Source organism: Corvus kubaryi, unplaced genomic scaffold (genome assembly GCF_017639235.1).
Source record: "Corvus kubaryi isolate FWS band 111438036 unplaced genomic scaffold, C.kubaryi_AGA036_p1.0 66, whole genome shotgun sequence".
Taxonomy (NCBI): Eukaryota; Metazoa; Chordata; class Aves; order Passeriformes; family Corvidae; genus Corvus; species Corvus kubaryi.
Window position 1 is genome coordinate 21,434,945 of NW_024582054.1, and position 26,146 is coordinate 21,461,090.

Below are 26,146 nucleotides of genomic sequence, written 5' to 3' on the forward strand. Positions count from 1 at the left end.
AGATAATCTCTGACTCACAGGCACCTGTCACATGTCTCTCTATCTCTCCCTTTTTCCACCTTGGGAAACCAACTACCTCTAGTGGGAGCCTGCACCATGAAATGTGGTGTCCCAGGCTGGATTTGAAAGCTCAAGCACAGGAGGCAGTTTGTTCCTGCAAAGAGAGACATGACCCCTTGGTGTGCATCTCTTTCAATGAGCTAGACAAAACCTCTCCCTGTAGCCTCAGCTGCACAGAAGTGTCTGTGTGGGCCACAAAGACACCAGGAGGAGAGAGGCACACCTGCAAGTAGCAAATCAGCCACTGTGTTACAGCCCACCGTGGTGCCAACAGCTCTGCAGCACATTCTGTTGCAGGACGTCCTGACCCCAGGCTCTCCCTAGACCTGAAACACCTCAGCCTGGGCACCACCACATGTGGCTCAGGCCAGACTGAGAGAAAAGGTGTGAACAGGGATGAGTGCACCAGTACAGTACTTGAGTGCACCAGTACAGGGATCCTGAAGAATCATCCCTGAGGCCTCTGCCCAGACTTTCATATAATGGCACAATCTGGATCTTGGCTCCCTCTGATGAAAATTGGATAAATAGAAATAAAGTAACAGTCAGTAAAATACTTGTAAAATGTGGCTGTTTTCATCCATCAGTGCTCAGGCCTTTGATGCCTCATGTCAGTAAGGTAGATTTTACTTGCAAAATGTCTTGGACTTCAGTCCCTGCTTTCCTCAGCACACATCTGTGTTTGATTCAGAGCTGGCAGCATCTCCTTGATGATGGGTACACAGGTGCTGTGCCCCTATCCAGTCTTCCCATCCCCAGGGTACTGCGGACTGGAGAGCAGGAGCAAGCTTCTTCAGCTGTGGGAGGCAGCGGGTGCTGGCTGGCATACAGGCTGCTGCCAGTTCTGTGTCATCGGTGCACACCAAGGGCAGCTCTTCTCCTCTCCTCTCCCTCCAGCTCTAGGTTTTACTGTGCTTTTAAGTAATTGTCACCCCTTAGGGAAAAGCCTTCGAGAAGGCAGAAGGCTCGCATAACTCTGGATCAGTAAAGGAAGCAGCTCAATTAGCATTTCACACGCCTTTTCTTCCCTCTCTTCTTACCTTCCCTGCAGCGGGCATGCTTTCCCCTTAAAGGATTGTCCTGTTTCTGCTCCTTGCCAGCGTTGGCAGGGTGACAGTAGTCGAGTGTGCAAACTTGTGCTATTGTCCCCAGGCCAGGGGGAGTCATGGAGACCCACTAATATGACACAGGAAAATGTTTGCTGATGGCAATTCTATGGGCTTTGTCTAACTCTTTCTCCATCATGACGACTCGATTTAAGTCTCTAACTGTTTGACTACAGATGCAAGAGTACTATCCAACTCCATCCTTTTGTTCGGGTAGTTTGAATGGGTAATTCAGCTTTTGTGTAACTCAATTGAGGGGGCAAACATAAAGACAAGATTCTTGAGCGCTCAAGCTCCCTTTCCATGGATATCTGCACATCTCTTTAGAGATTTGTTCCTTCCCTACCTTTTTCTGACATCATTCTCCCCTTAAAAAAAAAAAAAAAAAGCTCTGGTGGGGAACGCTTAGAAGTAGGCTAGTCCAGTCCCCCGTATTATATTGTCCTGTGCCAATGAAGCATGTTTAGTATCAGTCCCCAGACAGCTTTGGAGAATGCAGAGAAAAGGGTGTCTAAACTTTCTTAACTCATCTTCAGCATTTTTGCTTCAGATTGTGTAATTTTTAAATGAAAGGTTTCCATCGAGGTGAAGGGGATAGGGAGAATGGTAGAAATCATGGGGAAATGATTGTATTTATTAGCTGTCTTTCTGCGGCTGTCCCCATGGAGACAATTTGTGATGGCAAAGAATGCAAGGAGGGGAGGCTGATGCCTGATTGGGATGCTTTGTATTTGGCAAAGTGGCTTCTGATTGGCCTGGGAGAGCCCCGAACTCGCTGGAGTCGATATTCATTCAGCTTGCTCAAGTGCTTGCTAAACTGCATCCAAACACTGGCGGGCCCTGGCTGCCTCCACCGAGGTTGGCGGTGTGTAACCTGCCTAACGAGATTAGCGGGGAAGGGGCTCTCCTCTGCAGCGACGCAGCCGCCAGCACCGGTGAGAAAAGCTGCCGCGCGCCGGGTGAGTGTCCGTGCTTGCTTACAGGGCGGCCCACCCCGACTGCTGTCCACCTAAGTGCTCTCTAACAAGATTAGGCGCTGAGCTGCTGGCACTTGTGAGCCGGTCCCCGTGCCGGTGTGTGCTGGGGCAGCAGTGCGGGGCGGTGGGCTGCGGGCACGCGTCCGCTCCGACGGGAGTTTCCCTGCATGGAAGCGAGCTGACGAACGACTTGTTGGCGCGCCTGAGAAGTTTGACATGTCTCCCTACTCTCCCTCCATTTGGTTAGTGCTATTTGAACCAAAGCTTCTTGCTCAAAAATCTGCCCGTCATGTTTCGCAGGTTTGCCAAAGTTTGTCCGAAGAAGGATTATAAACTTTTAATGGGAAACTCTGCACAGTGCATTCAGTGAGATGGCATCAGACAGCGAGGTAAAAACTCTACTGAACTTCGTTAACCTGGCTTCGAGCGACATCAAAGCGGCTCTGGATAAATCAGCTCCTTGTCGCCGGTCAGTTGACCACAGAAAATACTTGCAGAAGCAGCTCAAGCGGTTTTCTCAGAAGTACTCACGAATCCCACGATGTCACCCCAGCAAACCCCCTGAGTGCGGCTGGCGCAGGGGGGCAGAGGACCGGGCCCGCGGCCCCCAGCCCGAGGCACCAGACTCCGGCCCCCACGGTGGGGCTGCCGCCGAAAAGGTGATGCAGACAGCCGAGGCAGAGGAGAACCTCACCGGGGAACGGGTTTTGCAGGAACAAAAACCCGAGGCTGCCCGACCTGACCAGGTGCCCATGAGGAAGCGCCAGCTCCCCGCCTCCTTCTGGGAAGAGCCACGGCCGGCCCAGAGCCTGACGGGCAGGGCTTTTCCTGCCAGCCCTGAGGGGTTCCAAGCCCCCAGAGACCCTCCTCCCTATGAGGGGAAGAAAAGCAAAAGGAGCCCAGATGCTGCTGGCCAGGAGAGCCCTCCTGACCCTGCGCCACATGCCGGGGAGAAGGACCCTGCCGGGGCCCTCTCAGGCCGGGTGGGTGCTTGGACCTGCTGCCCCTTTCCCTGCCCCGGCCCAGGCGTGTACCAGCCCCCGGGCGCGCTGCCCCCGTCGCCCTTCCCGGGGCTGGGGCTGTGGAGGAAGAGTGCGGCCGCGCTGCCGGCGGAGGTGCCGCATTTCTGCAAGGAGGCCGATGGCCCGGGGCAGAAACTCTACAGGCCCATGGTTCTGAAACCCATCCCCACCAAGCCCGCCATCCCCCCACCCATCTTCAATGTTTTCGGCTATCTTTAGCGGGGCGGGTGTCGGAGTCATGCCCAACACGACAGCTCCTGAGGGGGATTTGAAAGGCCCGGTCAGCCTCCGGGCATGAGCTGCTGGCAGCGCGGAGCGGCAGGAGAAGGAGGCCGGCGCTCACACCCGTCTGCCTTGTGGGCGGGCTGGAGGGAATTAGTAACTGCTGGGAAGGTACTTGGGCTGCACTCTCCTCTCAGTACACGGGGGTAAATCGGGAATAAACCTTGCGAAGCCGGTGGCATGGAGCATGAGGCACACCAGGTCTCTCATCGAGGGGCATTGTCTGAGCCGCGGCGAGCGGGGCTGCGGGCCGTTCATAGCCGCACTTGTAACACCTAGGAGACCTTCTCCACGTGGGAACATCTTTCTGGGGCTGCCTTGAGGCAGCAGCAGTGAAATGGAATGAATTAAATGCATTCAAAGGGGTTTTGTACTTAAAAGTAATTCCAGAGAAGTCAAGATATTCAGGTCATTTCGTTTTGCATGCAAGAGACTGGAAGGATGGTATTTGAGATAGAAACCACTTGTGATTGATTTAAGCTCTTGTTGTATGTAAATACTGAGAGAATTAAAAGAAAAAAATAAGGAAAGAAAGGAGGTAATTTTATTTTGGTGATTCTGCAAATGCAGTCTGTTTAGTGTTTCCCCACTGGGTAGGCACAGGTTTGATTTGCAACTGGTGGGGAGATATGAGGGCTGAAATCTCTGCCTATTCAGACTGATATAAATCAGAAGTAATTCTTCTGGGGCTAGGATATTAGCTAGTGCTAAGCTGGTGCAAATGGAAGTGGGATGAATTTTCACATCAGGAATTGCTCTGCATCAACAGAATAAATGAGGAATTGTATTAGTTTAATACAAAACCGTTAGGTGCGATGGAAGAAAAAAGTAAAGAATAGACTGCCGTGATTTCTGGCTGAGAGACATCTTTTATTTTGGCTGATTTTAAGATGTTATCACAAGACCTGTCTGTGAATGTTTTGCCTAGTATTTTCCTATTTTTTTTAACAAATTGTCATTGGAGAATTTAATAGGAAGTGTTTTTAAGTTAGGTTTCTCTTAAACCCATGGAGAAAGTGGTATTAAGACACAGAACATGGAATGTGAGAGGTTTAATATTGCAGGTGTATGTATCCATTTGGTTATACTGGAGTAAATCACTGAAGTCAAGAGAAGTATATTTTGGGAGGAAAAAGGGCCAGAGAATGGACACCTGTGATCTCCCAGGGCCTGAACCTGCTGTTGCTGAAGCTAATGGGGACTTCTCCCAGCATTCGATAAAAAGTGGCCTTGATTGATTTGGTCTCTGACTAGCATAGCTCTCTATGACTCCTGATACTTCTTCAAGGCAAAACCAGAAAACACTTCATTTGAGTGCATTGCAGTCATTAAAAAGGTTATAATCTGAAGCAATTGTAGAGTATCATTTTGTATCTTCTAATGGCCTTGGTATTATATAACCAGGTTGCACCTTTTATTAGGATATGAACTGCCACTGGGATTAGATCATTTGGTTAGAGTCTGGTGCTGATAATGCCAAGGTTGTGGATTTGATCCCTGTACTGGATTCACTTAAGACTTGGACTTGATGATCCTTGTGGGTGCCTTCCAACTTAGAATATTCTGTGATTCTACTCCCAGGCTACAAGTGGTTTGCTCTTTCTCCAAACCTCACACATCCCACCAGTGTTCACTTTTATGGAAATAATGTCTGTAAGGTGTTAGGAGTGCAAGTCAGAAGTAGAAGTGCAGATGGCTTTCATTGCTTTCACCCTGCTATACGCACTTAATGTATGTATCAAGCCAGTACAGACTATACCTATAGGACAGAGAGCAGGAAATATCTTTGGTAGCACATACCTGCAACTACGTGCAAGGTGTGAGGTGCTAAAGAGCTAATCTAGGGGTTAAAGATGTCAGGTTAGCTCTTGATCCAGAAATGAAGATAGGAACATACTTAGACGCCTTTCCCTTTTTTTGGAAAAAATCCATGAGGAAACTCTGTCCCTCTCCAAAAGAAGAATAACAGAAACCAGAGCCATTGACGTTAAAGGTAGGAGAACAAGGGCTTTTAATTTACAGACCTGTAGGCAAGGAAGTTTTTTTACATGGAAATGGGGGACTTTTCTCACATCAGTAGCTCTGTGTCACTGCTGTAATCCAGATGCAGCCAGATGCTGAACTCTGTCTCAGTACTATCAACGCAGAGTGGCCTCCTTGGTATTGGTCTGGATTTCCATCTGGGTGGCTAGACCACGTCTTGGAATGAATTAGTGGTATTGCAGTGGTTGCTGTGCTCAAGTGTTCCTCCTTGATTTCAGAAGGGAATTTTCAAAGTGCTGTGGATCACACCAGAGTAAGTATTTCTATAAAAATTAAAATACTTGGCAAAGTGGATAGCCTCTGTATAAATTTTATTTCTGAAGAAGTCCAGAGAAAGAAGAGAATTAAAACCAAGTTTCTATCTTTTGAATATTAAATTCCTAGTTTTCTTTTTTTCCGTCTTTTAAAGTCTTTCTTATTTGAATGTATATTGCTGCACATTTTCCATGTAGTAGAATAGTGTGTTTTAAAGTTATGATGAAGGATTGAAACAGACCATTCTAAATGACCTGACTCAAATATTTATGCTCCTACACTCAGATGTAAAGTAATGTTACTTTTTCAAAATCTTTTGTGACATGGAAGCTCCCCCTCCCCAGCCTTAGGCAGGCAGTGGCCCTTGCTGGGGCTTTGAACTGGAGCAGCAGTGAAGTAAAACACAAACGAACAGAAGACAATTGTTAAGTATATTCAAAATCCCTGAATGGGGATGTGTGAGACTTTCCAAAAGGTTTGCAAATAATAGCAACTCTGTCTCCTCTCTAGCAATACTCACTATTCTCTCATCCCTGAGATTAACATCAGAATTATTAATTGTTCAAGCTTGGTTTGATTCAGAATTTTCCTGGATATTTTTGTGTTTGGCTGGTCAATGTTTGATGTTGCTATTCAGGACAGCTGATAGTCCTTCAGAATCTACTTGTTTATTCATACTTTGTTTGAAAGATGGAAGCATAACATTTGAGAGCTGCTATTTACTAGAACAATGCAGATTTAAACTTTTAAAAACACAATAACTTTTATAAATAATGGGAAGGGAGAGGTAAATGAAAAAACTTTCATACAAAATGAAATAAAAAAATCAAAAAAGTGCACACGAACATCAAGTGAATTGCACATGTTGCAGTAAAAAAAGTACAGTAACCTGGTCATGAAATATTCCTAGAACATTTCACATAAAGTCATCGTCTCTGAAGGAGTCTATCTATCACACTCAGCAAAAGAAGCCATTTCACCTTGCGCTAGAATTACTGATCTGCTTACAAAGCCTGCCTTGCCTGGGTTTTGGAGTATTTTTCTTTTCACAGTAACTTCTAGATAGATGCATTAAAGGCACATTGAATTGGTGCAGATTCAGTATTGTGCACAAAATAGTATGTCAGTGACAGGAGTGGACAGCTAGTGGGCTCCATTTCAGTGCAAATAAAAGTAAACTGTGTGAAGGTTGGCTTTAAAGATCAAGCAGAAAGGACTTAATAACATTGTAATTACCAGATTCCCCCTTTAACAGGTACACTCTTCTCAGCTCAGTTTCTGTGCACAACATGCACTTATCCTTCCCACAGCTGTGTTATGTTCCCATCAGATCAGTGCTCTCTGGCTCAGTGACTCCTGCTCAGGACAGATGGTTGACAGCAATCAGGACATGGGTCTCCCAATAGAAATGAAGCTCTCTTGGTTGAAAGGAGAAATGGGCTTTCCATATTTGTCCCATTCAAACCCAGTTTCAGCTTCTCCAAGGACATAAGAAGAAATTGCTACTTGCCAGACTTTTGTGGACACAAGAATGTTGTCTCAGGGGAAATTCCAAGTTTGGGATAGCTTATGAAATCCCACTTCTGGAATTATATGCGTACTTGGTGATCATGAATCCTTCTACCTGCCAGGGCTGCCACTGCACACCAAACAAACACTGAAGTGGTCTCCACTTCAGTGGAGACTCTGTGGAAGCTCTGTCCATCACCCTCTACAACTCTGCTTTGTTACACTTATTTGATTTCAAGGACTTCTGACTTACATCAATGTAAGACCCAGAGCTTCGTTGTTCAGCCCCAGAAAGTGAGAGATGCATGAACTCCATGGTGATTTTCAATCTCTCCAGGTGCTGCTTACCAATACAGGGCCTTCACTGGCAGAGCTGATATAGCGATTTCTTGCTCCCCATCCTTTTCTCTCCATCCAGTGTTCTTCTAACCTGAACCAATTCCCTGTTCACACTGCAGGAGACAAGGGAGTAGATCTTAAACTGGCAGTAAAGGAAGTTACTGGATGACTTCAACAGTGGAGGAATCTCACCTGACTTTCCAAAGCTTTACAAGAAGATCAGTGTTCAGTGTGAACTGAAACTGTGGTTTTTCAATTTTTGCATTTATAAAGGGGACAGCAGTGGACAGAGTAAGCAATCCTGTAACCAATCCTTTTTCTGCTCCCATCCTGTCCCACAAGTGATGAACACATTTCACACAAAGTCATCACAGTCTGTGTGCCCAGACAGATTGTATTACTTGTATTTGTGCAACACACTTTAGTCCTGTGTTAAGGTATAAAACTCCACACAAATAAAACTCAGTGCAATGTATTTTCCCTACTTACATTTCTATCATATTCCATGGATGGTATGCAGACCAACAAACAAAACCAGATTTGTAAGGTCTTTGGTGGGGACTCCAAGCAGACCATGGTGCACAGCTCCTCTGTCACCTAAGGCAAGGAGATACTTCTAGCATAAGATCTGCAAAGATGTAGTTCCAAGTTTAGTTTCTTCCATACTTTCTTAGGTGCCTAGTGAGGAACAAAGCACTCATCAAAGCAGTTCAGCAAGTCACACCTGTCAAGTGAGCTGTAGTCACTGCCAATAACTGTTCATGGGTTCCTTGGCCTCCCCAGCTGTGAGGGAATGTGACGTGTTAAAAACTTCAATAAAAGAATTTCACGGACAATTATAGTGGTTCAGCAGATAGATGGTGACTTGTTAAGCTGCCATAAATCAGTTGTGGATCTGAGCTGTAAATAGGTGACCTAATTTTCAAAGAAACAGAGATAATAACTTTCATCACTGTCAAAGGAAGCTAACAGATACTTCAAACTTCCAGAGTCAGAATATTCAGGGCTAAATTCTGAGATTTATATTCTGCCTCAGTAATATCTGATACTGAATATGATCCCCCTGGTTTAAGTGGAACGACACCTGGTGCAAGCAACTTGGCATTGTTAGGCGCATGAGCAAGGATTTGGAAACCTAAGTCTGGGTATTCATTTTCATAAATTTTGAAGTTTGACTTCCATAATTTTGAAATAATTTCTCTTACTTTCAATCATGGTATTGTTATAGCCACAGAGGTCCAAGGAGGTCGGAGAGGCTGGGTCTTGTAGCGATAAGATCTTCTGGGGGAGGAAGAGAATAAGTTGGTTCAGCAGTGTTGCCTCTCCACATCACTCTCCGTTCCTGCTCCTCTAGGGCTTTGTTCTGTTCTGACACCAGCTTCATGAAAGCATAAACCTACTGTTTACAGTGCAGCTACTTCTAATTTACACAGAAAAAAAAAAGAGCTCAGGGTTGCTTTCAAATCCCCAGTCTAGGAAATTCTCTCAAGCAGAATTTCACTTGCTTCCTATTGCAAATATAATACAGAATGAACTGCATTCACTATGTGCAAATAATTCTTCCATCCTCCTTAAATAAACCTTTTCTTGACTTTTAAAGGATTCAGCATTTCTGGACTTAATCTATTAAAGAGTTCTGAGATTTGCATATTCAGAAATCAAGTACTCAATAAGAAAGGTACAAAAAAAGAAGTAAAAGTGTTAGCAAGGTGATGTCAAAATATCAGGGAATTAGCAACCAACACACTTAGAAGAAATCCTAACAATAGAACAGAAACTACAATAAAAATCTCAGTCAGTGAAGGTAATGTGACTGTTTTCCCAAGTATGTTAATTCTTGACAAGTTCTGAATTGTGACCACAGCAAAGATGCTAAGCTTCAGGATGTTCCTCACTGATACTTGCTTCAGCACTACTCATTTGTCAGTGTTGGCTTTCATTTCTTCCTCTTTGCAGACTAAGGTCTGAGGTGAATCGTATGTCTTTTCTCCTGAAAAACCTAACAACAGTCTCCTATGTTAGCTGTCTGCTCCATTTTCTTCTCACTCATGCTTCAAAGGCACATTTCTCTTAGATTAGTCACGGGAGGGTGCTTGACCAAGCCAGCAGCAATTCCTCCCTGGTGTGCACCTGTGCCACGGTGGTGACGCCCGGTGCCACGCTGGGAGGCTGCTGCATAGCCAGTGTGCTTGGGGTCACTGTGAGTAATCGTGCTGTAAGTACCGGATCAGTCTGTCTGGCAGAGGCAGGGTGTCAAGGAGTTTAATGCGGTTTCTTCCAACCAGGCTCCGTACCTTGATGCGGCAAAGATGGGAAAGAGGTCGTGGAGTTTCTGAAAGACAGGAGGGTCAGAAACATGAGCAGAAGAGGTTTTAACCTGAGGGACTTGAGCTCAGCTTAAGCAGGACAGTGTCAGGAAAATCGGAAAAGGAAGAATGAAGAAAGGGTTTTTTTTTCTGTAATGAAGGGATAATGTGTCTGGGATTGGTGGCAGATTCATCTATTCTGAGGCATGACATGGGGAAGGAAGTGGGGCTGGAAGATGGGGTGCTGTACCCCATATCAGCCATAGCAATGGGCTTTCTGGGAGGATTTAAACAAGCCACTTCAAAGTATTCAGCCTTCCCACTGGAAATAACTGCAATAGGTACCAAATATAGCTTGGTGGCAGAACACTGATTCTGATAATATCTATGAAAGACTTTTTCCTGAGGGAAAGGATATTAGGAGAGTGCAATATTAATAAAGGCTTTAAAGGCCACTGGTGCCTGCTAGGCTGCTGTGGAGATGGCTGGGCTTCCCACCTGTCCTGATCTGACTGCACCCCTGGTACATCCAAATGGGCCTTTCTGCACTGCAGTGCTCGTTCCCAGTGGGTCAGATCTATGGCTGGTGTGCATTTCACACCACAGAGCCAGTGACACCCCAGAAATTTCTGACCCTCATACCTGGTCAGTCACAGCAGGGAAATCCTTTCAAGTTTATGGGATGAATACTAAGAGGAGATGGTGACTGAGGTTTTGAATCCAACAGTGGAACTATTTGTGCCAGATTCTCTTCTGGGAGACCATACCTGCTTTTTCTTTAATGACAGCCCAGTCCTCATAGCTGTCAATGTGCTCCTTGAGCCGGGAACAGAGCTGCACATTACCCACATAATCCAGAAGAACGTCGATGATCGGCCCAGCCCAGCGACTTATCTCTGGAGTAGACACCATTTCACAAAACTTCAAGGAAAAACAGATTGACAACCATCAGTGGGACATAAATGCTGTTGTGGAAACAGCAACAATTGCAATAGCCCTGACAGCTATGACGGTACCTCCCTTCTACCAGCTGTGAGGGCAATCACCAGTTTCCCTTCAGAAAACTTCAACTAAAGCCTGTTCTTTTCCAGCTGAGGTAGAACCCCCTCTTTGCAATTACAGGATGTCAAATCCCTGGTGAAGGCCTAGCTCTGGAACATGGAATAATGTTGAATTGTCTACAAGTCCAAAGATCCTACTTCCACAGAAATGCAGTGGCAGAGGAACTTTGCCCCAAGCCAGTCAGGGGCTGCTGAAAGGTCCATGCAGTCTAGGGCCCTGTGACCTAGCATGCTGAGTCCTTTCCCTTCCTCGGAGGGACTCTGTGGGGCAAAAAGGGATCTTAGGGAAAGAGGGAGGTTCAGAAGGGCACAGCACCTCCTGCTTCTTGTGAACCTGCTAGTATCTGCAGCTTTGGGGGACCAAATACCTTACTAGAAACAAGCCTGGAGAAATCTCTGCACAGATGAATCCCAGGCCATTTTACTCACTCATGTGAGAACTATCCTGGGCCTTATAGAGGGGCACGTTCCTTACTCAGTCCTGGATTGTGCAACTTTTCTATTGTCCCCAGTGCAAGCTGCAGAGTACCCAGATCCATTGCATGAAGGGTTGCTTGGAGATACTGAAGAACAGACTTAAGGACCTGACTTTGTGCAGTCTCATTTAAAAAAAATCTGCTCACTTTAATCTAAATATATATATAATACCAGTCAGTTTCATCTGTCTCTCTTAGAGTTCTGTATATGAGGAAGATATCTGTGGATGTAATCTGCATGTAAGCAGTCAGGAAGTTTAACAGGAATTAAATCATGCTCTGTGGATAAGAACTCAGGCCCATGGCTGAACCCTATTGAATGATGGTGGCTGGAGCACCATCCATCAACTTAGTCACTCACACTGTCTGCAAGCACCCTCCAAGTCCACACCAAGCATGAAAGGAAATGCACCAGCTTAAAGCTCTCTCAGTTTAAGCTCCTGTAACTAGATCAAATTTGATTATACATGCAGGAGTCCTTACTCAAAATCATTCAACTCTTGTGTGGATACTCTTATTCAGAAGAAAAATTATATTAGTTCACTTAGTAAAGAATAGAGCTGTAGAAAATAAGGTTATTTTGTTCAAGGTGAGAGCATTCACAGAGGTGTTTACGACTCTTCTGACTCTTATTTTTCACTGAACATCACCATGTAATGTTTCCCAGCACAGCTAGAGACAGTAATGTCAGAAGGATCACAGTGGACAACCTACAGTTTCCTACCTGGGCTGCTTATAGGAAGTTCAGTTTTGTCTATCTGGCTGTCACTCTCCAGTGCATGTGTCACTGCCCTGCAGTTACCCGTGGGATGCACAGACTGGGCATCTGCACTACCACCTCCTTGCAGTAACTGCTTTATTAGAGTTGAAATGAAGACACGTGTAGGGCAATAAAACACTGGATCTTACTTGCTCTCTTTTTGTCTCCACCAGAGCCCTTGCCTGCCTTTTTCTCTCTTCCTTGTTCACAAGCTCAGCTTACAAAAACAACTTCTGGAATAAACACGTTTCAAAACACATTGCAGGGAAATAAGCACAGCAAAATGAAAATAATGCAAAACTGCAACAACAGGCAGTGGGATTGACTCAGGGACAAGGTGGCTCTGAGCCTGCATTCTCGGCAGAAACCCGAATGCCCTCTCGTGGCAGCATGGTACTGCTGTCCCCACCTTCCCGGGATCAACAGCAGTTCTGGAAATGTTGAAGGAGTCAGCAATCATTTTTCTGTGTTCACTTTCTCCAGGACACCTTAATTTAGTAGCATCAGTGATGATTTATATTTGTGCATTTTCCAAATCCAGTTACAGTAGTTCATAGTCTTTATAAAGACTTTATTCAGATTTACTATCCTTACGTAATCTTACACAAGAAAATAGAAAGTGAACATCCTTTGTGTGGAGAAGGCTGTAGTTTCATAACATCCTCTGTATTTCAGAATATAAACCATATCATAAATACATATCAAGAAGCTACCGCACAAGTCTCACTTTTGTTAGCCAAAACCCTATCAGTAAAAGCAAATTAAAAACAATATTAGAGGGAAGAGATTACTTTTTTTTCTGTGTGCATCTGTCCTCACTGCTTTCTCTCTGGGCACAGATAAAATTTGACACAGCTTTTGCTATCTCTACCTCATGTGATGTGACCATTGAGGCAGTGACCCTTTGCGAGTGACCTAATGTTTTCTTAGGCAATAGTTTCAGGTGAGATCCAGAAGGAACTGGTTTTGAGTGGCTAGGGTACTGTAGAGGGCTACAGACAAACCCTCTCTACTTGTCTTGGAATTCCATCTCTCTGTTCACTCGATGTGCTACCATATCACAGATTAAGAACTAGAGATGATATATTTTATAAACTTTTCTTTGACAAAAAATATGGTATCCTGGAGGAATTTTGTTGTGACAAAGACTCTTGAGGGTAAAGCCCTCTTTAGGATAAGAGATTATTGTGATGGACTCTTAAAATTCTCTCTATAAGATTTGCTTTTTGGTTTTTTCCCCCAGATATGTTACTGGAGAGTAAAGTCTTTTGGAAGACAGGACTGATAAAAAAAGGTCAAGATTTCCTAGGATCTTTTAATGTTTTCCTTTATTCTTTCCACCACCAAAGAACATATATTGGTAACCACACCTTCGGGATTCTTCTGAATCCCTCAAAGCTACATTTAACTAGATAGAAGCTGATTTATTTCTTCCCTGATTCTTTGCAAGATAGAAAGACTGCCGTGCTGAGATTTCGTTTTTGTGTAGCTTGTTGAAAGGCAGCAGATTTTGAGTGGAGCATTAGGTTTTGAGATACATTGGAAGGAGAGAACATACAGAAATCAGAAAAAAAGTGTAATTCGAGATTCTGCAAAGTCCTTTAAGGGAGTCAGAGTCCAATTCCAGCCCAATGGAAGCTTAGCCCAGCTGCATTTTAGAAAGGACTGCAAAGATACATGTATAAAAAGCAGGTATCTAAAGACTGTAAGTGGCTTTGAAAATATGAAATCATGGACCTAAATCTCCTGATCTCTTGTGAAAACTTCAAATATAATTCAGTCCTATAGCTAATGTAATAATTTATGCTCTCTTTCCGTGACTGCTTATCCAGTAGACTCAGAAATTGCAGTTGTTTACATTCACTAGTTTACCCTCATAGAGTGAAGACTGTTTTAATGTAACCAGTGGCTAACATTCTGTATCAGACAAACCAAATCCTAGAGGGCAAGTTACAAAAAGAAGGTTTCTATCACCCGTATGCTATCATCCATATGTTTGTCAGGAAAATATGCCTCACTCCTGGCGCCTCAGGTCCAGAGGAAAAGAGCATTGTAGAACTCTCAGTAAGTCTACCAGGATGGCTACAATTCACTGTACATTCAAGCTATGGCCACAGTGGCTGTTGCCTACGTTCCTGCTATCATTGGACGCAAACTTGGAATGTTTGCAGACTCATACTGAGCCTTTTTTCTGTAAATAAAGTAGGGAGAGTGGCATTTTCTCCCACAAAAAAGGTGGAAGAAAAAGTACACTTGTTGTCAAAATCCACTGGTAGGAGATGTCCTCAGAAGTCCTGTAGGTAGATTAGGCAGTGCTTACCTGTACTACAGTTGGCTCCCTGGTCAGCTGAGGATCATTAAGTCTTTCCCGCCTGCAATTTAATGCTGGGTGTGGGCCATTTCCGTACTGACACTCAAAGCAGGAACCTGCATCACAGCCCAGATCCAGAAGATACTTCAGCACGGAAAGGTACTTCATTGAAAACATGATGGTAGCTGGAAATGTGGTGGGATAACTTGATATATAGGCATCAATGTTTGCTCCATGGTCAAGAAGCAGTTTCATGGTCTTCAGGCAGCCATGGCGGATGGAGATGAGTAATGGGTTAATGAGGTCAACATTGGGGTTGGCTCCAGCTTGCAGCAGCAGCTCTGTGGCGTAGATATTGTTGTTAAAAACAGCAAAATAGAGCGGGGTGGTGCGTCTGTCCTCATAAAGGCAGGACCGTTCATCAGAGAGGGCAGTGTTGACCTCGTAGCCAGCATCTATCAGCTCTTCCAAGATGTCGTCATTGTTACGTTCGGCTGCTAAGTGCAGGGGGCTGATGCCACTACGCTTGACACGGGTGCGGCTGGTCACAGGGATCAGCATGGAGACAATCCTGCCAGGAGAAGACTCAGTGAGCAGCAGTGAGCTCTAGGGGATCTACAACCCTACAGCAAATCATAGCTTTATGATTGTACTTGTGAGGCAGAGCCCGCTAACTCAGGCACAGGAACAACTCAGAGAAAACAGAGCACAAACCTCAAACCTGTCAGCAACTCCCTGTGCAACTACCTAGCCAAAAATGTGAGTTGTGTGACCTTCCCCTTTCACGGAAGAACACATTTTTTTAAGATTATCACTCAGTTTCTATGATGTAATGGCAGCTACAGGGGCAGTTACAGTGGAAGAGACAACATGCTGGCACTCACCCACCCTGTTGTAACTTCTCTTAGGTTCCACAGCCCAAATGGCAGACAACCAGCCAGGAACTACCAGATTTTCTGCACCTTCATCATCATGCTGTGGGTAGGACTGAAGGAAAAGGCTCACCACCTCCAGCCTGGGGTGCCAGCAGAGAGAATGTATCTCCCCACCTTCACAGGCTTTGCTTTACTGCTCAGCAGAGAAGGGTGCCAACACAAAGGCTGGCAGGTCCTGTGGGTCACAGCCACAGTAATAGGCTTGACACCAGATGGGGGTGAAACCCCATCTCTACAGGACTGAGCTAGGATAAACTACAGGTTTGGTTCCCAGGCCTTCCCTATTAGATTTTACAATTCAGTTATTACCCTGCATTGATCCCTGTCCTGAAGGCCTTCACTGTGTGGCGTTTGGCTGTGGCAAATCCATGGAGCTACCAGCGTCCATCCCAGATCATGGGGAGCCAAAAAGACAATTAGTAAAAGGGAGAAAAAGAAGTGAAAATATTTTCCAGGCTGGTTTCCATGTTTCAGCAGAGGGAGAAAAATATACAGGCAAGTCCTAAACCCCAGTAAATGAGGGATTGCTATTGGAAAGTGTGGTGTGGCCTTAAACACAACAACGTAAATCAAGCTGCTCTAATTTGTAATATGAGTTTCAAATATATGATGCACAGGAGCCCTGCAGTCGCAAATCCATAATCATTTTTATGTCTGCATAGGTCTCTTTGGAGCTGCATGGCCAATCCCATAGGTTAAACCTTGATTTCCTGCTCATAAAGTTGGGTGATTTAGCCAAGGCCCTAGGTCGATGCTGTAGATATAGACAAATCACCTTAAGCTACTTTCAGAAAGAGCCTAGAGACCATCCAACCTGAATTTGCCTGCTGTCTCAAGAGTTGCCTACACTCCCTGTGTAATGTCTGTGGAGAGAGGGATATCTTAAATAGGAACTTGTGTGAGCCGGGAAGCCAAGCACACCCTCTCCTCTTCTTTCCCTCCCATGCAGACTACTCTACCTAGCAGTCAACAGCTCTGGTGACACACAAACATGCAAAGCTCAGTTTCCTACCATGTAGTGTGTCTCCTTTAAAATGCTGCATATCTTCAGCTTGACTGCAATGACTGGTCCCAACACTGGGCCCTCAGACATATATTTACATAATGAACTAAGCCAGTAAAATGTTTGTCTGTGATGATCTTGTGATCCTGTGAAAGACTGAGCCTCCAACACTCCCAGGAGCTGAAATAAGGGTTGAAGATGCACAGCACTTTACAGGATTATGTTCCTATTTACATGATGGACTATTGATGTCTCCAAGTTACTTCTACATCTCATTTTTAAACAAAAAGGCTTTTTAAATTATGTAAATATGTTGGGAAATTAAGCACTTTTTTTTCTCCAAGCAGTTGCACTAATTTTCCAGCACTGTGACACTTGCCAGGGAGCAGGAGGTTTGGGTGCTGGTGAGCTGGCAACTTCCCACCCTCAGCAAATGTTCTGTAAGTGCCTAATAACAAAAAGGGCACAGAGCACTGTGAGGACGCTACGCCAAGTACCAGCATTAGTCATCCCATGATCAAATGTTTTGAAGATTTAAGGGTCTGTTTTGTTCTTTCCTTCCAGCATATGTGCTTCAGCCAGCTTTTCACATCTGAGTTAAAGAGGCACAGCATCATTTCTGTCTGCAAGGGGAACCTGAACCTCACTGCAGGGGTGCTGCACTGAGGCTCTGCATTCAAATGCTGCAGTGTCCTAGAACTCAGTACAGTCCCTGTACCCCACATTTATTTTTGTATGACAAGCAGGAAGCATCAAGTTTTTATCAGTTTAATCAAGTGTAACTTGAACCTGTGTCTCTTTCTCACCCTCCAAAGTGGGTCAGTTCAGTAATATGGTGCCTTTGGAGCCTTTCCTGTTTCTCTAGAGGTAGAATGCTACTCAAGTGAAGGCAGCCAAGGCCAGACAAGTCAGACCACGTCCCATGATGAGCTTCATGTACAGTTTTTAAATAGTGCCAAGATTCCCCTTATCCCTGACACCTGCTTCTGTGTTTTCTATTTGTTAGAGGTTATATGGAGGAGGCAGAGCATCCTTAGTGTGAGCATGCCAAGAGTTTACTGACTTGTATTTACTTAATAAATCTGCCCATGCTTCACAAAGTCTTCCCTTCTCAGCATCTCAGTTCTAAGGGAGAAAGAGTTAAGTGACTGCTTGTGATTGTACTACAGCTTATGAGATGACCCTTATGAATTTCAGGTCAGTATTGACAAGGTGTCATTTAAAACAAACGAACACCATGCAACAAGAGTTGACAGTTGAGCCCTGGGACCTCATTCTTGGCTTTTTGATGGTAGGGAGCCTTCGTGCTCTGGCAAATAGTAGAATTGTGGAATTCCTGCAGAGTTACGTACTAAATCTGCAGGAATACAGAGGTCACCGTGCAGGGTGTTATTTTACTGAATACCAAAGGAATTAAGAATGATCAGCCAAATGGCCTAAAGTTTTGTCATTTAGATAAATATTTATAAGAGAATATATTTTTCTTTTGTCTTTCTTTTCTACTTAGTTTGCAGCAGTTGTGCACAAAATTTGTGCTCAGTCTTTTACAAGTGAAGGAATGCAGAGTTTGAACTAAATTCTGCTCTCATTTGTGCTGCTGGCTGTTGGGAATAATAGATATGAGCCCTGAATCAGGCCCTTGCTTTCATAACCCAGGAGTGAACTCAGGTTGTGGAGTTTCCATGTACATTTCTTTTCAGAGCGGAGTGTGGGACTACTGAGGGGAGGGAAAGATTCAGAGAGCTAGCCCGTACTCTATATACAAATTGGATTCAGATCAACTTACTGTAATTTCAGATGAACTTTTTAGAAAGTGAACGACTGGAGGTGAGTTCTGTTTCTTGCACAAGAAAATGACTTTATAACTCAAACCCTGGAGAAAATTTTGAGTCATACTTATGTTAGTCAGTGCAAGGTATTCATGTACGTGATATAAGTGTATAAAGCTGTTACATAAGTTGACACTGAGCTGCCCTCTAGAATACCCAGCTTGCACAAGGAATCAGGCCTACTCCAACTACAGAAAATTATATATCCTCAGGTCTATTCAAAGTGATTTGAGAAGCTTAATTGGCATTCCCAAGCACATGTAAATGCTAGAATGAAAAACATTATGGGAAGGTGTAGTGATGTTAAAAACTTATTCCTCAGAAATATGTAGGAATCCACTTGAGCAGTTCTCTGCAAAGATAGCTGTACTGTCCAGAAACAGTCACTGCAGTTGGACAGACACTCTCATTTGCTATTGTAGAAGTATTTTGATGGAAACTGTGATAGTCAGAAGAGTCCTCTATAGTCACTAAAGGGATCTGTTACTGCAGTGAAAAATTAGTTGTGGGTCACTCACTCTTCTAGCAGTGAGGGGCTAAAAGCAGGAACTAAAACTTGCTCTAGGATCAGAAGTAAGTGTTGTAGAGTTCAGGCTCAGAAGCATGCTGCAATGTCCCAGGTTACTACTTACATGACAGTGCAACATCCCATCCCCAGACAGCAACTTCTAAATTGATATTCTTCATCACAAACTATAGTTTGTTGCTTTCCTAGAAAAACCTTTATTTCAGAGGACTGTGAATTCTACCCGATTCCTGCTTATTTTTTTCACTCTTTACTTTTCTCCCTGTTTAAAGTATATGCTCAGCTCTATCCCAAACACATTTAACTTCGGAAAGAAAGCAGTGGGTCTGTTACAATTAAGAGTTATTTAATCACTCACTAATAAAATATATTTTCTAGACCATGAGAAATTCTTGTCCTACTTTTCTGAAGCCTTTCAATTTCCTGAAAGGCTTCTGAAAGGAGGGATAACAGAACTGGACACCATATTCTAGAAACAGTCTCACTAATGCCCTAGAGATTCACTTAACCACTTCCTGCTGTCAGCAACTGAATTATTGTTATTAAAACCTGAACACACTAGAGACAAATCCAACATCTGCTTGTGCGGAAGAACCACAATGGGCCCATGTAGGAAAATGATTGCTAACTATGCTGCAAAAGCTATTAAGGACTAACACTCCCCACCAATACTTTTTCTATTATAATTCAAGGGTATTTTAAGAACTTCAGTTTAATCCACTTCCAAGATACATGATGTTATTTAGCTGTAATATGTGATGTCTTGGTAAAATTACAGGAATCTTTTGCCCCACATTCCTGCTCACCCCATCTCATCCCAACCTCCAAATGCTCTTTGGTGTATAGTTTCTAGCCTGAGCTCTGCAAGCAGAAAGCCCACTTCTCAGCTGGTATCTGCCTTGCTCACAATGCTCAGAATTAGATCTGGGACGTTATACTCTCCTTTTTTTAAGGACTTTGGATTCTTGTCTAAAAGATGAAAGCAGGAAGCTAACTAAAACTTACTCGCAAATCCCCTTTTTGGCTGCTATGTGAAGAGGTAACAGGCCGTCCTTATTGGCTTTGTTAGCATCTGCTCCTTGGGACAAAAGAAACTCCACAATAGGTACGTGTCCATTTTTACAGGCTTCATAAAGAGCAGAGGCATTATCACTGGCTTGTGTATTTATATCAGCACCTAGGAAGGAAGAAAACCTTTTAGCACCAAAAGGTTAAAATTAGATGGGAGGAACATACTTTGAATGAGCACTTTTATTTCCATGACAATGGAGCTATGAAATGTGAATACAGTCATATCAGAGGTGGTACAGTCATGTCAGTTATACACCTTTATATCATACATTTACATTGGCTTATAATATGATGGGAATTTTATGAGGGACAGTTTATCATGGGTGGCAACCATTAAGTCCCAGTCATGAATCCACACTCCATTCAGCTGCAGCTCAAAGGTAAAAAAATTTTAAAATGGGCTGTTCTTTATAGGGCATGGCCTTCCCTTCAAAAGCAGTAATGCCATTAATATTTATGTGTTTACACTGTGTATATATGCTATTCCTGAGAAGGAGTTTGGACTAGAGTATCTCAATAGGTGGTCTCCAAAATTCTATGGATATCTATTTATGCTATATATTTATTTATATTTATCATTTATACTCTGTATATTCACACTGTAAGTACAGTAAAGTATTTATACTCTTTTTTAATTTTAGCATGTATCCAGGGTAAAATAATACTCTATAAAATAACATCTGCTTGGTGCTGATCAACAATTCTAAACAGGTTTTATTGGGGTGTGCCTTAATCAATGAATATTGCATTTCAAAACTCAGCACCTGAGGCCATATCTCTTTGCTTCATGAGGGCTGAAGTTGGGCTTCAAATGGTAAGTTTTACTACAAAAGAAGATAAATATTAACAATAAACTACTAAATTATTTAGGAATTTTTTTCTTGAGCTCTAATGTGTGTTTGGCTTAATAAATAACATGCAAGTGAAAACCGAGACAATACTTTTTTGCCAAAAACAATTTGGAATCTAGATTTTTTCTGTTGTGGATATTTAAGGCCCTTAAGCCTGGGTTTTGACTGTCATATACCATAACATGGTGTTCTCAGGAAGGCTGATCTATGTGTATCCTAAATGGGAATGATAGTTCACTGGAGTTTTGCTTCTAAACTCCAGTGAAGAAACCAATCAGTCTTCTGTTTGATCATGAAATCTCCCTGCCAATGAGAACATTTCCCTGAGCTCTCACCCTCAGGTGAAACATCTGTGTTGTGTTTGGCCTCTGAAGATGTTGTAGCTGCAAACATTAGGAGAATTACAGTGACAAAACATAACACAGGACTATGTTCCTAATGAGAAAGAAACCCTTTTTATGATGAAAATTGCTCATTGTAAACAATGAATGATATCATTCCTGGGGTTCTGAGAAGAGCTTTTCAGGGCTTGAAACAATTGGACAGTTTTATTGGTTTTTTCCTTGTGTATTTTTCTCAAAATTGGACTTTAAGGAAATCTTAATATCTATCTAATTTGAAACACAAATCACATTCTGGCTTAGTTTCTTAAGTCACAGGCGGCATGATGGACTAACTGGTCATACAAAACTCACTTGACAAGATTATCTGGGCAGCAGAACACATTTTTTGTTTCCCAACTCTCATATCTTTCTTAATAATATTAATTTTTTCAAAAGTTTTTCTTATCTTCATCATTGGTAAGCTCTAGTTTTGCAAGTGCAGGACCCAAATCTTACCTACAGTGAAGATATTAGTCCATTGTGAAAATATAATATGCCTCAGAATAGTAGTGATATTGTGCTTATTGTAAAGCTGTTTTACATGAGTGGAGCAGTAAAAGATAGGTTTAGTGTAAATTAGATTCAAATTCACTCTATGTTTTACTCATAGGGAGAGTAAGTCTGCTTCTATTTGATATAAACCCATCAACTCTACAGTAGTACTTTATCTGTTTTCAGAGGACACATTACGAAGAGAACAGCTCACCTTGCCCATCACTGCGCATGTTCATGACCAAGTGGGGTTAGCTAAAGTTCGACTTCTGCCATCTATTGCACCTACAGCTGTCTTTTATGACTGACTGGATTTCAGGCGACATGTGTGCAGCAATATGGGTTTAGAAAGCTCTTAGGAGAGGCAGTCAGACAGCACTGCATTACTTCCCAAAGTAGGTGACTGTGAATGAATGCCGAAGAAGCACATGCCTCTGAACCATGTACTTCGTGCTCTGTGAAAGACCCTACCCAGTTCCACCATCAGGAGCAACAGACTTCTAGTGCCTCTGCAGGCTAGGCCTGGCCTCCAGAGACAGAAAAACTGTCAGGGAGAATTACTGGGAAACTGAATTATTAAGAATTAAATGAATAGAGGCATGTAAGCCATACTCACCACATCTTGCAAGGTATCTCAAAGCTTCCAATTGCCCACTCTCAGCTGCCACAAATAAAGAAGTGATTCCGTAGGCATTTGCTGACTCAATCTTGGCACCCCCTTTCACAAGGATATCAATAATCTCCAGGTCATTTCGGGAGACAGCTTCATGGAGAGCAGTCCAGCCTCGATTGCAACGATGGTTGGTATCTGCATTGTACTGCACCAGGAGTCTTGCAGCCTCTGCATTCTTGCGCTCACAAGCTGTTTTGGAAAAAAGGGAAGAGACTAGGACAGGCTCTTGAAAATATTCTGGGTGTTGTGTATCAGTTTCATGTAGCCCAAAGCAATTTAATACAAGTAGGTCATAGTAAGACCAAAGATCCTTTTAGGTGTATATGAGGGCCAAGGCTGCTGCCAAGTGATGCTGTCTGGGACTCAGAAAGGATGTAGCAGTGAAGCCAGTCTTCAGCTGAGACCTGGCTAAGTGTCCTGTGCAGGGGTTGTGCCAAGTCCGGTACTGGGGGGAGTCCGGCCCAGCACATGTGTACCAACAGAAAACCATGGAGATACAGTGAGGTGATAAGGTGCAGGAAATAATTTATGAAGAACAAATGTGTTACAGAAATCACGTGACCTGAACACTTTCTTTCCAAATTCTGTGCAAACTGACTCTTTATCTTGCCATGGACTGCAGATAAAGCTCCATAGAGACAAGAAAATAAAAAAACTCAAACCAACAGTTGTGTAAGTCAGTCACACTTTCTCAGCCTGAAAAAATTTATAGTTCAGGACCATCCTGAGCTAAAGATAGTTTCTTGATAGTTTTGTTGATTTTTATTCTACCAATTCGTCCCATAGTTTTTTGAATCCCAAATCATGAGGCTTCCCACCTTAGTGGTGGGAGTCCAACCTAAAGGTACATAGGATGAATAGCTACATTGAAAAACCCCAATTAGCATTTGTTGTATAATGTACAGAAGAGAGGCCAGCACATTTCATAGCAATTAGTTTTTTCTTTGAAATAATAGTGTCATTTTCTCACAGAGGTCACCTTTTGGTTTCAATTCTTCCCTTGTGATAGCTCCATGGTGTTCTCCCCCAGGAGGACAGGGGAGACATACACTCATATGTACTGAAAACAGCTATGTAATTAGACCTTTCTGTAATTATCTATCCATAGCTCTGCAGAGTTCAATTTGCTTACATATGAAGGATGATTATTTTATGACAGGTTTTTTAACTCTTTTTTTTGTTGTTGTTGAGGATAGACTAGAAGATACTGCACCAAGGCTAGCCCGTTCTTACTAACAGATCTTGTCTGGCTAAAGGGTGTTTTCATATCATTGTTGCTGTCATTATTATTACTATGAGCACTACTACTGCTGTGTGTTTACTGCACAGCTGAACAACTTTTCCCATGTCAACTAAAAACCAGAATTTTAAAGCAAAAGCATTTTAAAAGCAGCTCTAATGCTATGCATCCAAATCTTGCTGTTTTAACCAGTATTATGTGTTTTTAATGTTTTAGAGTGCTAAAAACTGTTATGGCACAGCAAAGGGGGTTGGACATGAATGTGTTAGAGATCATCTTCTCTGAATGTTTGTGATATCATGGATGTATTGCTAGTCTGCTAAAAGAAGAAAGTGTTCTCTCCAATGAGTAGCAAAGTAATATGTCTGTGTTAAATACTTTATCTACCTCATTGAATTGTTTATAGTTTTATGACTCTCCCATAGCACACAGCCTGGCCTGACCCCCACAGTATATGAATCACTGGCATGTCTACAGTTACTGTACTTGCACATCTAACAGCTACTTAGGTCCTACTGTTTAGCAAAGCATACATAGTCCTTCACTGCCCAGCTTTCTGTCAGTTTGGGACATTGTGCAGACAGCCCATGCTTAGGGCCCCACTGAGTATCTCACCCCTCAGCAACCCATCAGGGTGCCTCTCTGTGTTGCAGATGAGAAGAAGGGCCATGGCATAGCAGGTCAGACATAGGAGATAGAGGACTACCACAGGGAAGTAGAAAACAGGAGCTAATCACTGACTTTTAGCCCCTCATCACAAGTGATCCTGCAGTTCTGCCTTGGTGGTGCCAGAAGAGCTCGGCATCCCTGGAAAAGCAGCTACTGACCTTTGTAGAGTGGTGTTTCTCTGGTCTTGTTGGAGATGTCGGGCTCAGCCCCAGCCTGCAGCAGGGTGAGCAGGCAGTCCAGGTTGCCCCGGCTGGTGGCCAGGTAGAGAGCTGTCTCCTCATTGAGGGTGCGCTGGTCGATGGTGCCAGGGTATGCTGTGAAGGAATGGTGAGCTCAGAGTCATTGTGGCATGTAATGCACCATCACCCTTCTAAATCCTTGAGGGCTTAAGTTTTTGTTGTTTATTTCTTTTCCTTTTCCATAAGCAGTCTAAGTTAGGAATATACTATAATGTTACTTTAACTCAGACTGAGTATCTAAATCTGTCTTCAGTTTAGATTAAAATGTTCAGCTTTGGCCACTAGTGATGCAGAAAGTTGTTGAGCAACTGCTCTTCAGCAGCAGTTTGAAAACAAACTACAGTAATTAACCGCTTTCAAGCACCAGCAAAGAGATGCTGGGTTGGATCTCCCCCCAGGGGAAAGTGGCGTTATTCCTGTCAGCTACAGCAGCTAAGCAGCCCACAACAGTAGAGAGCTCAGCTTCAAGGCCTTAGCATGAGAAAGCCAGGGCTTGGCAGGATCTAACCCGTGTCACTTTCTCCCAAATATTCTAACTTTTAGAGGCTTCAGTCTGGAAACCTACTTTCCAAGAGAAGGTGAAATTAATATACAGGCAGGGAGGTTGGAAAGAAGCTTCATACACAGCCCCAGGTCAGGATTAAAATACTGCTAATTTGGCCTTTTAGTTTATTCATTTTCTTCTTTTCCCTTTTGTAATTAGTTAGTTTTAGCTTTACTGACCTTTTTGCAGCAGGCTCAGGCAGCCCACTTGGCCATAGTATGCAGCTTCATGGAGGGGTATCCAGCCATCCTTATTAGGTACAGAAAGGTTTTTTCCTGATTTCATCATGTTGCATACTGCTTTTTCATCTCCATTCTTGATTGCTGCCACTACAGGGTCAATTTCTCTTTAAAACAAGATTAAAACTTGGTTATTGTTTCCTTCATTACTGAGAAGCTTTCTGCAGTGACATCACTGTTTTATTTGGCCAAAATAGTGAACCCCTGCAGTCTGTATAGCAAATATTTGTACCGTGAGACACCGTAGGGCCTGTAAAGGTAAAATTTGTCTTCTCTGATTTTGTCATTGTCAGCAGATCAGAAGAATCACTGTCTGGAGGAACTGATCTCTCTCCTCAGAGTGTAAGGAAAGTGTAGGTGTAACTAATGTCTGGCATAAATACTTATATTTTAGACATTGGAAGTTGTGGAAGACTGGCTCTGACATTCCTCTATACACTGTGGAGTGTCCATGACTGATAATTTCATCACCTTGCTGTTCCATGTTGCATGGTGCTTCCATATGAGATCTTCTAAATAAGATCAACTTTGAAGAAAATTACCCCTCTTCATCCTTGAAGAAATTTTTAGATTTGATTTGCATGTGGCTTTAACAGAAACTATCAATAAATCTTACTCTTGTATTTTGAAGATACTTTATATTTCCTCTCACAATCCTGTTTTCAGAATTTAGCCAGTGCATTTATGAAGAAGGGAGAGCTCTGATTAGACCATGTGAACTGGGGTGTTGGTCTTGGCTCTCCTTTCTTCATCCAGGGAAGACTGAAAAAAATCCACCTACCCTCTGCCAAGCATGCATTCCTCACACTCTGGGCAGCAACCCACTTCTCCAAGCTCTCTGAGTGTTTGCAGAGCAGAGCTGACCTGGGCACACCAATCCTACTGCAGAGTGACAGCGACAGCTTCTGTGAGTCTCCCCACACAGCGGGAGTCCCAACACTGCCT

At 43.3% G+C, this 26,146-nt stretch overlaps 2 protein-coding genes across 8 annotated transcripts in view; one reads left to right on the forward strand and one right to left on the reverse strand.

Annotated features, from left to right (window-relative positions):
* Window positions 1-1,660: 1,660 nt before the first annotated feature.
* Window positions 1,661-5,826, forward strand: FAM181A (family with sequence similarity 181 member A). The gene is made up of 2 exons (XM_042047687.1): window positions 1,661-2,125; window positions 2,444-5,826. The coding sequence occupies exon 2, from the start codon at window positions 2,515-2,517 to the stop codon at window positions 3,382-3,384; it is 870 nt and encodes a 289-aa protein (XP_041903621.1). The 5' UTR covers window positions 1,661-2,125; window positions 2,444-2,514; the 3' UTR covers window positions 3,385-5,826.
* A 568-nt stretch (window positions 5,827-6,394) lies between these two features.
* The window catches only part of ASB2 (ankyrin repeat and SOCS box containing 2), a 31,459-nt gene continuing 11,707 nt past the window's right edge, over window positions 6,395-26,146 (reverse strand). For 4 of the 7 annotated variants that reach the window (XM_042047680.1, XM_042047684.1, XM_042047685.1 and 1 more), the window contains 8 exons: window positions 25,142-25,308; window positions 24,338-24,493; window positions 22,214-22,459; window positions 19,806-19,977; window positions 14,517-15,078; window positions 10,667-10,820; window positions 9,888-9,925; window positions 7,959-8,874 (listed from right to left, as the gene is read on the reverse strand). In XM_042047680.1, the coding sequence (XP_041903614.1) occupies window positions 8,749-8,874; window positions 9,888-9,925; window positions 10,667-10,820; window positions 14,517-15,078; window positions 19,806-19,977; window positions 22,214-22,459; window positions 24,338-24,493; window positions 25,142-25,308 (1,621 nt within the window). In that variant the 3' untranslated portion in view covers window positions 7,959-8,748. Of the gene's footprint in view, window positions 7,707-7,958; window positions 9,926-10,666; window positions 10,821-14,516; window positions 15,079-19,805; window positions 19,978-22,213; window positions 22,460-24,337; window positions 24,494-25,141; window positions 25,309-26,146 lie in introns of those variants that run through there. The other 3 variants (XM_042047683.1, XR_006019344.1, XM_042047682.1) reach the window with 3 other exon arrangements.

What these genes read in the sequence shown, in the direction of transcription:
- FAM181A (XM_042047687.1), top strand. Translation starts at nt 2,515, where the DNA reads ATGGCATCAGACAGCGAGGTAAAAACTCTACTGAACTTCGTTAACCTG.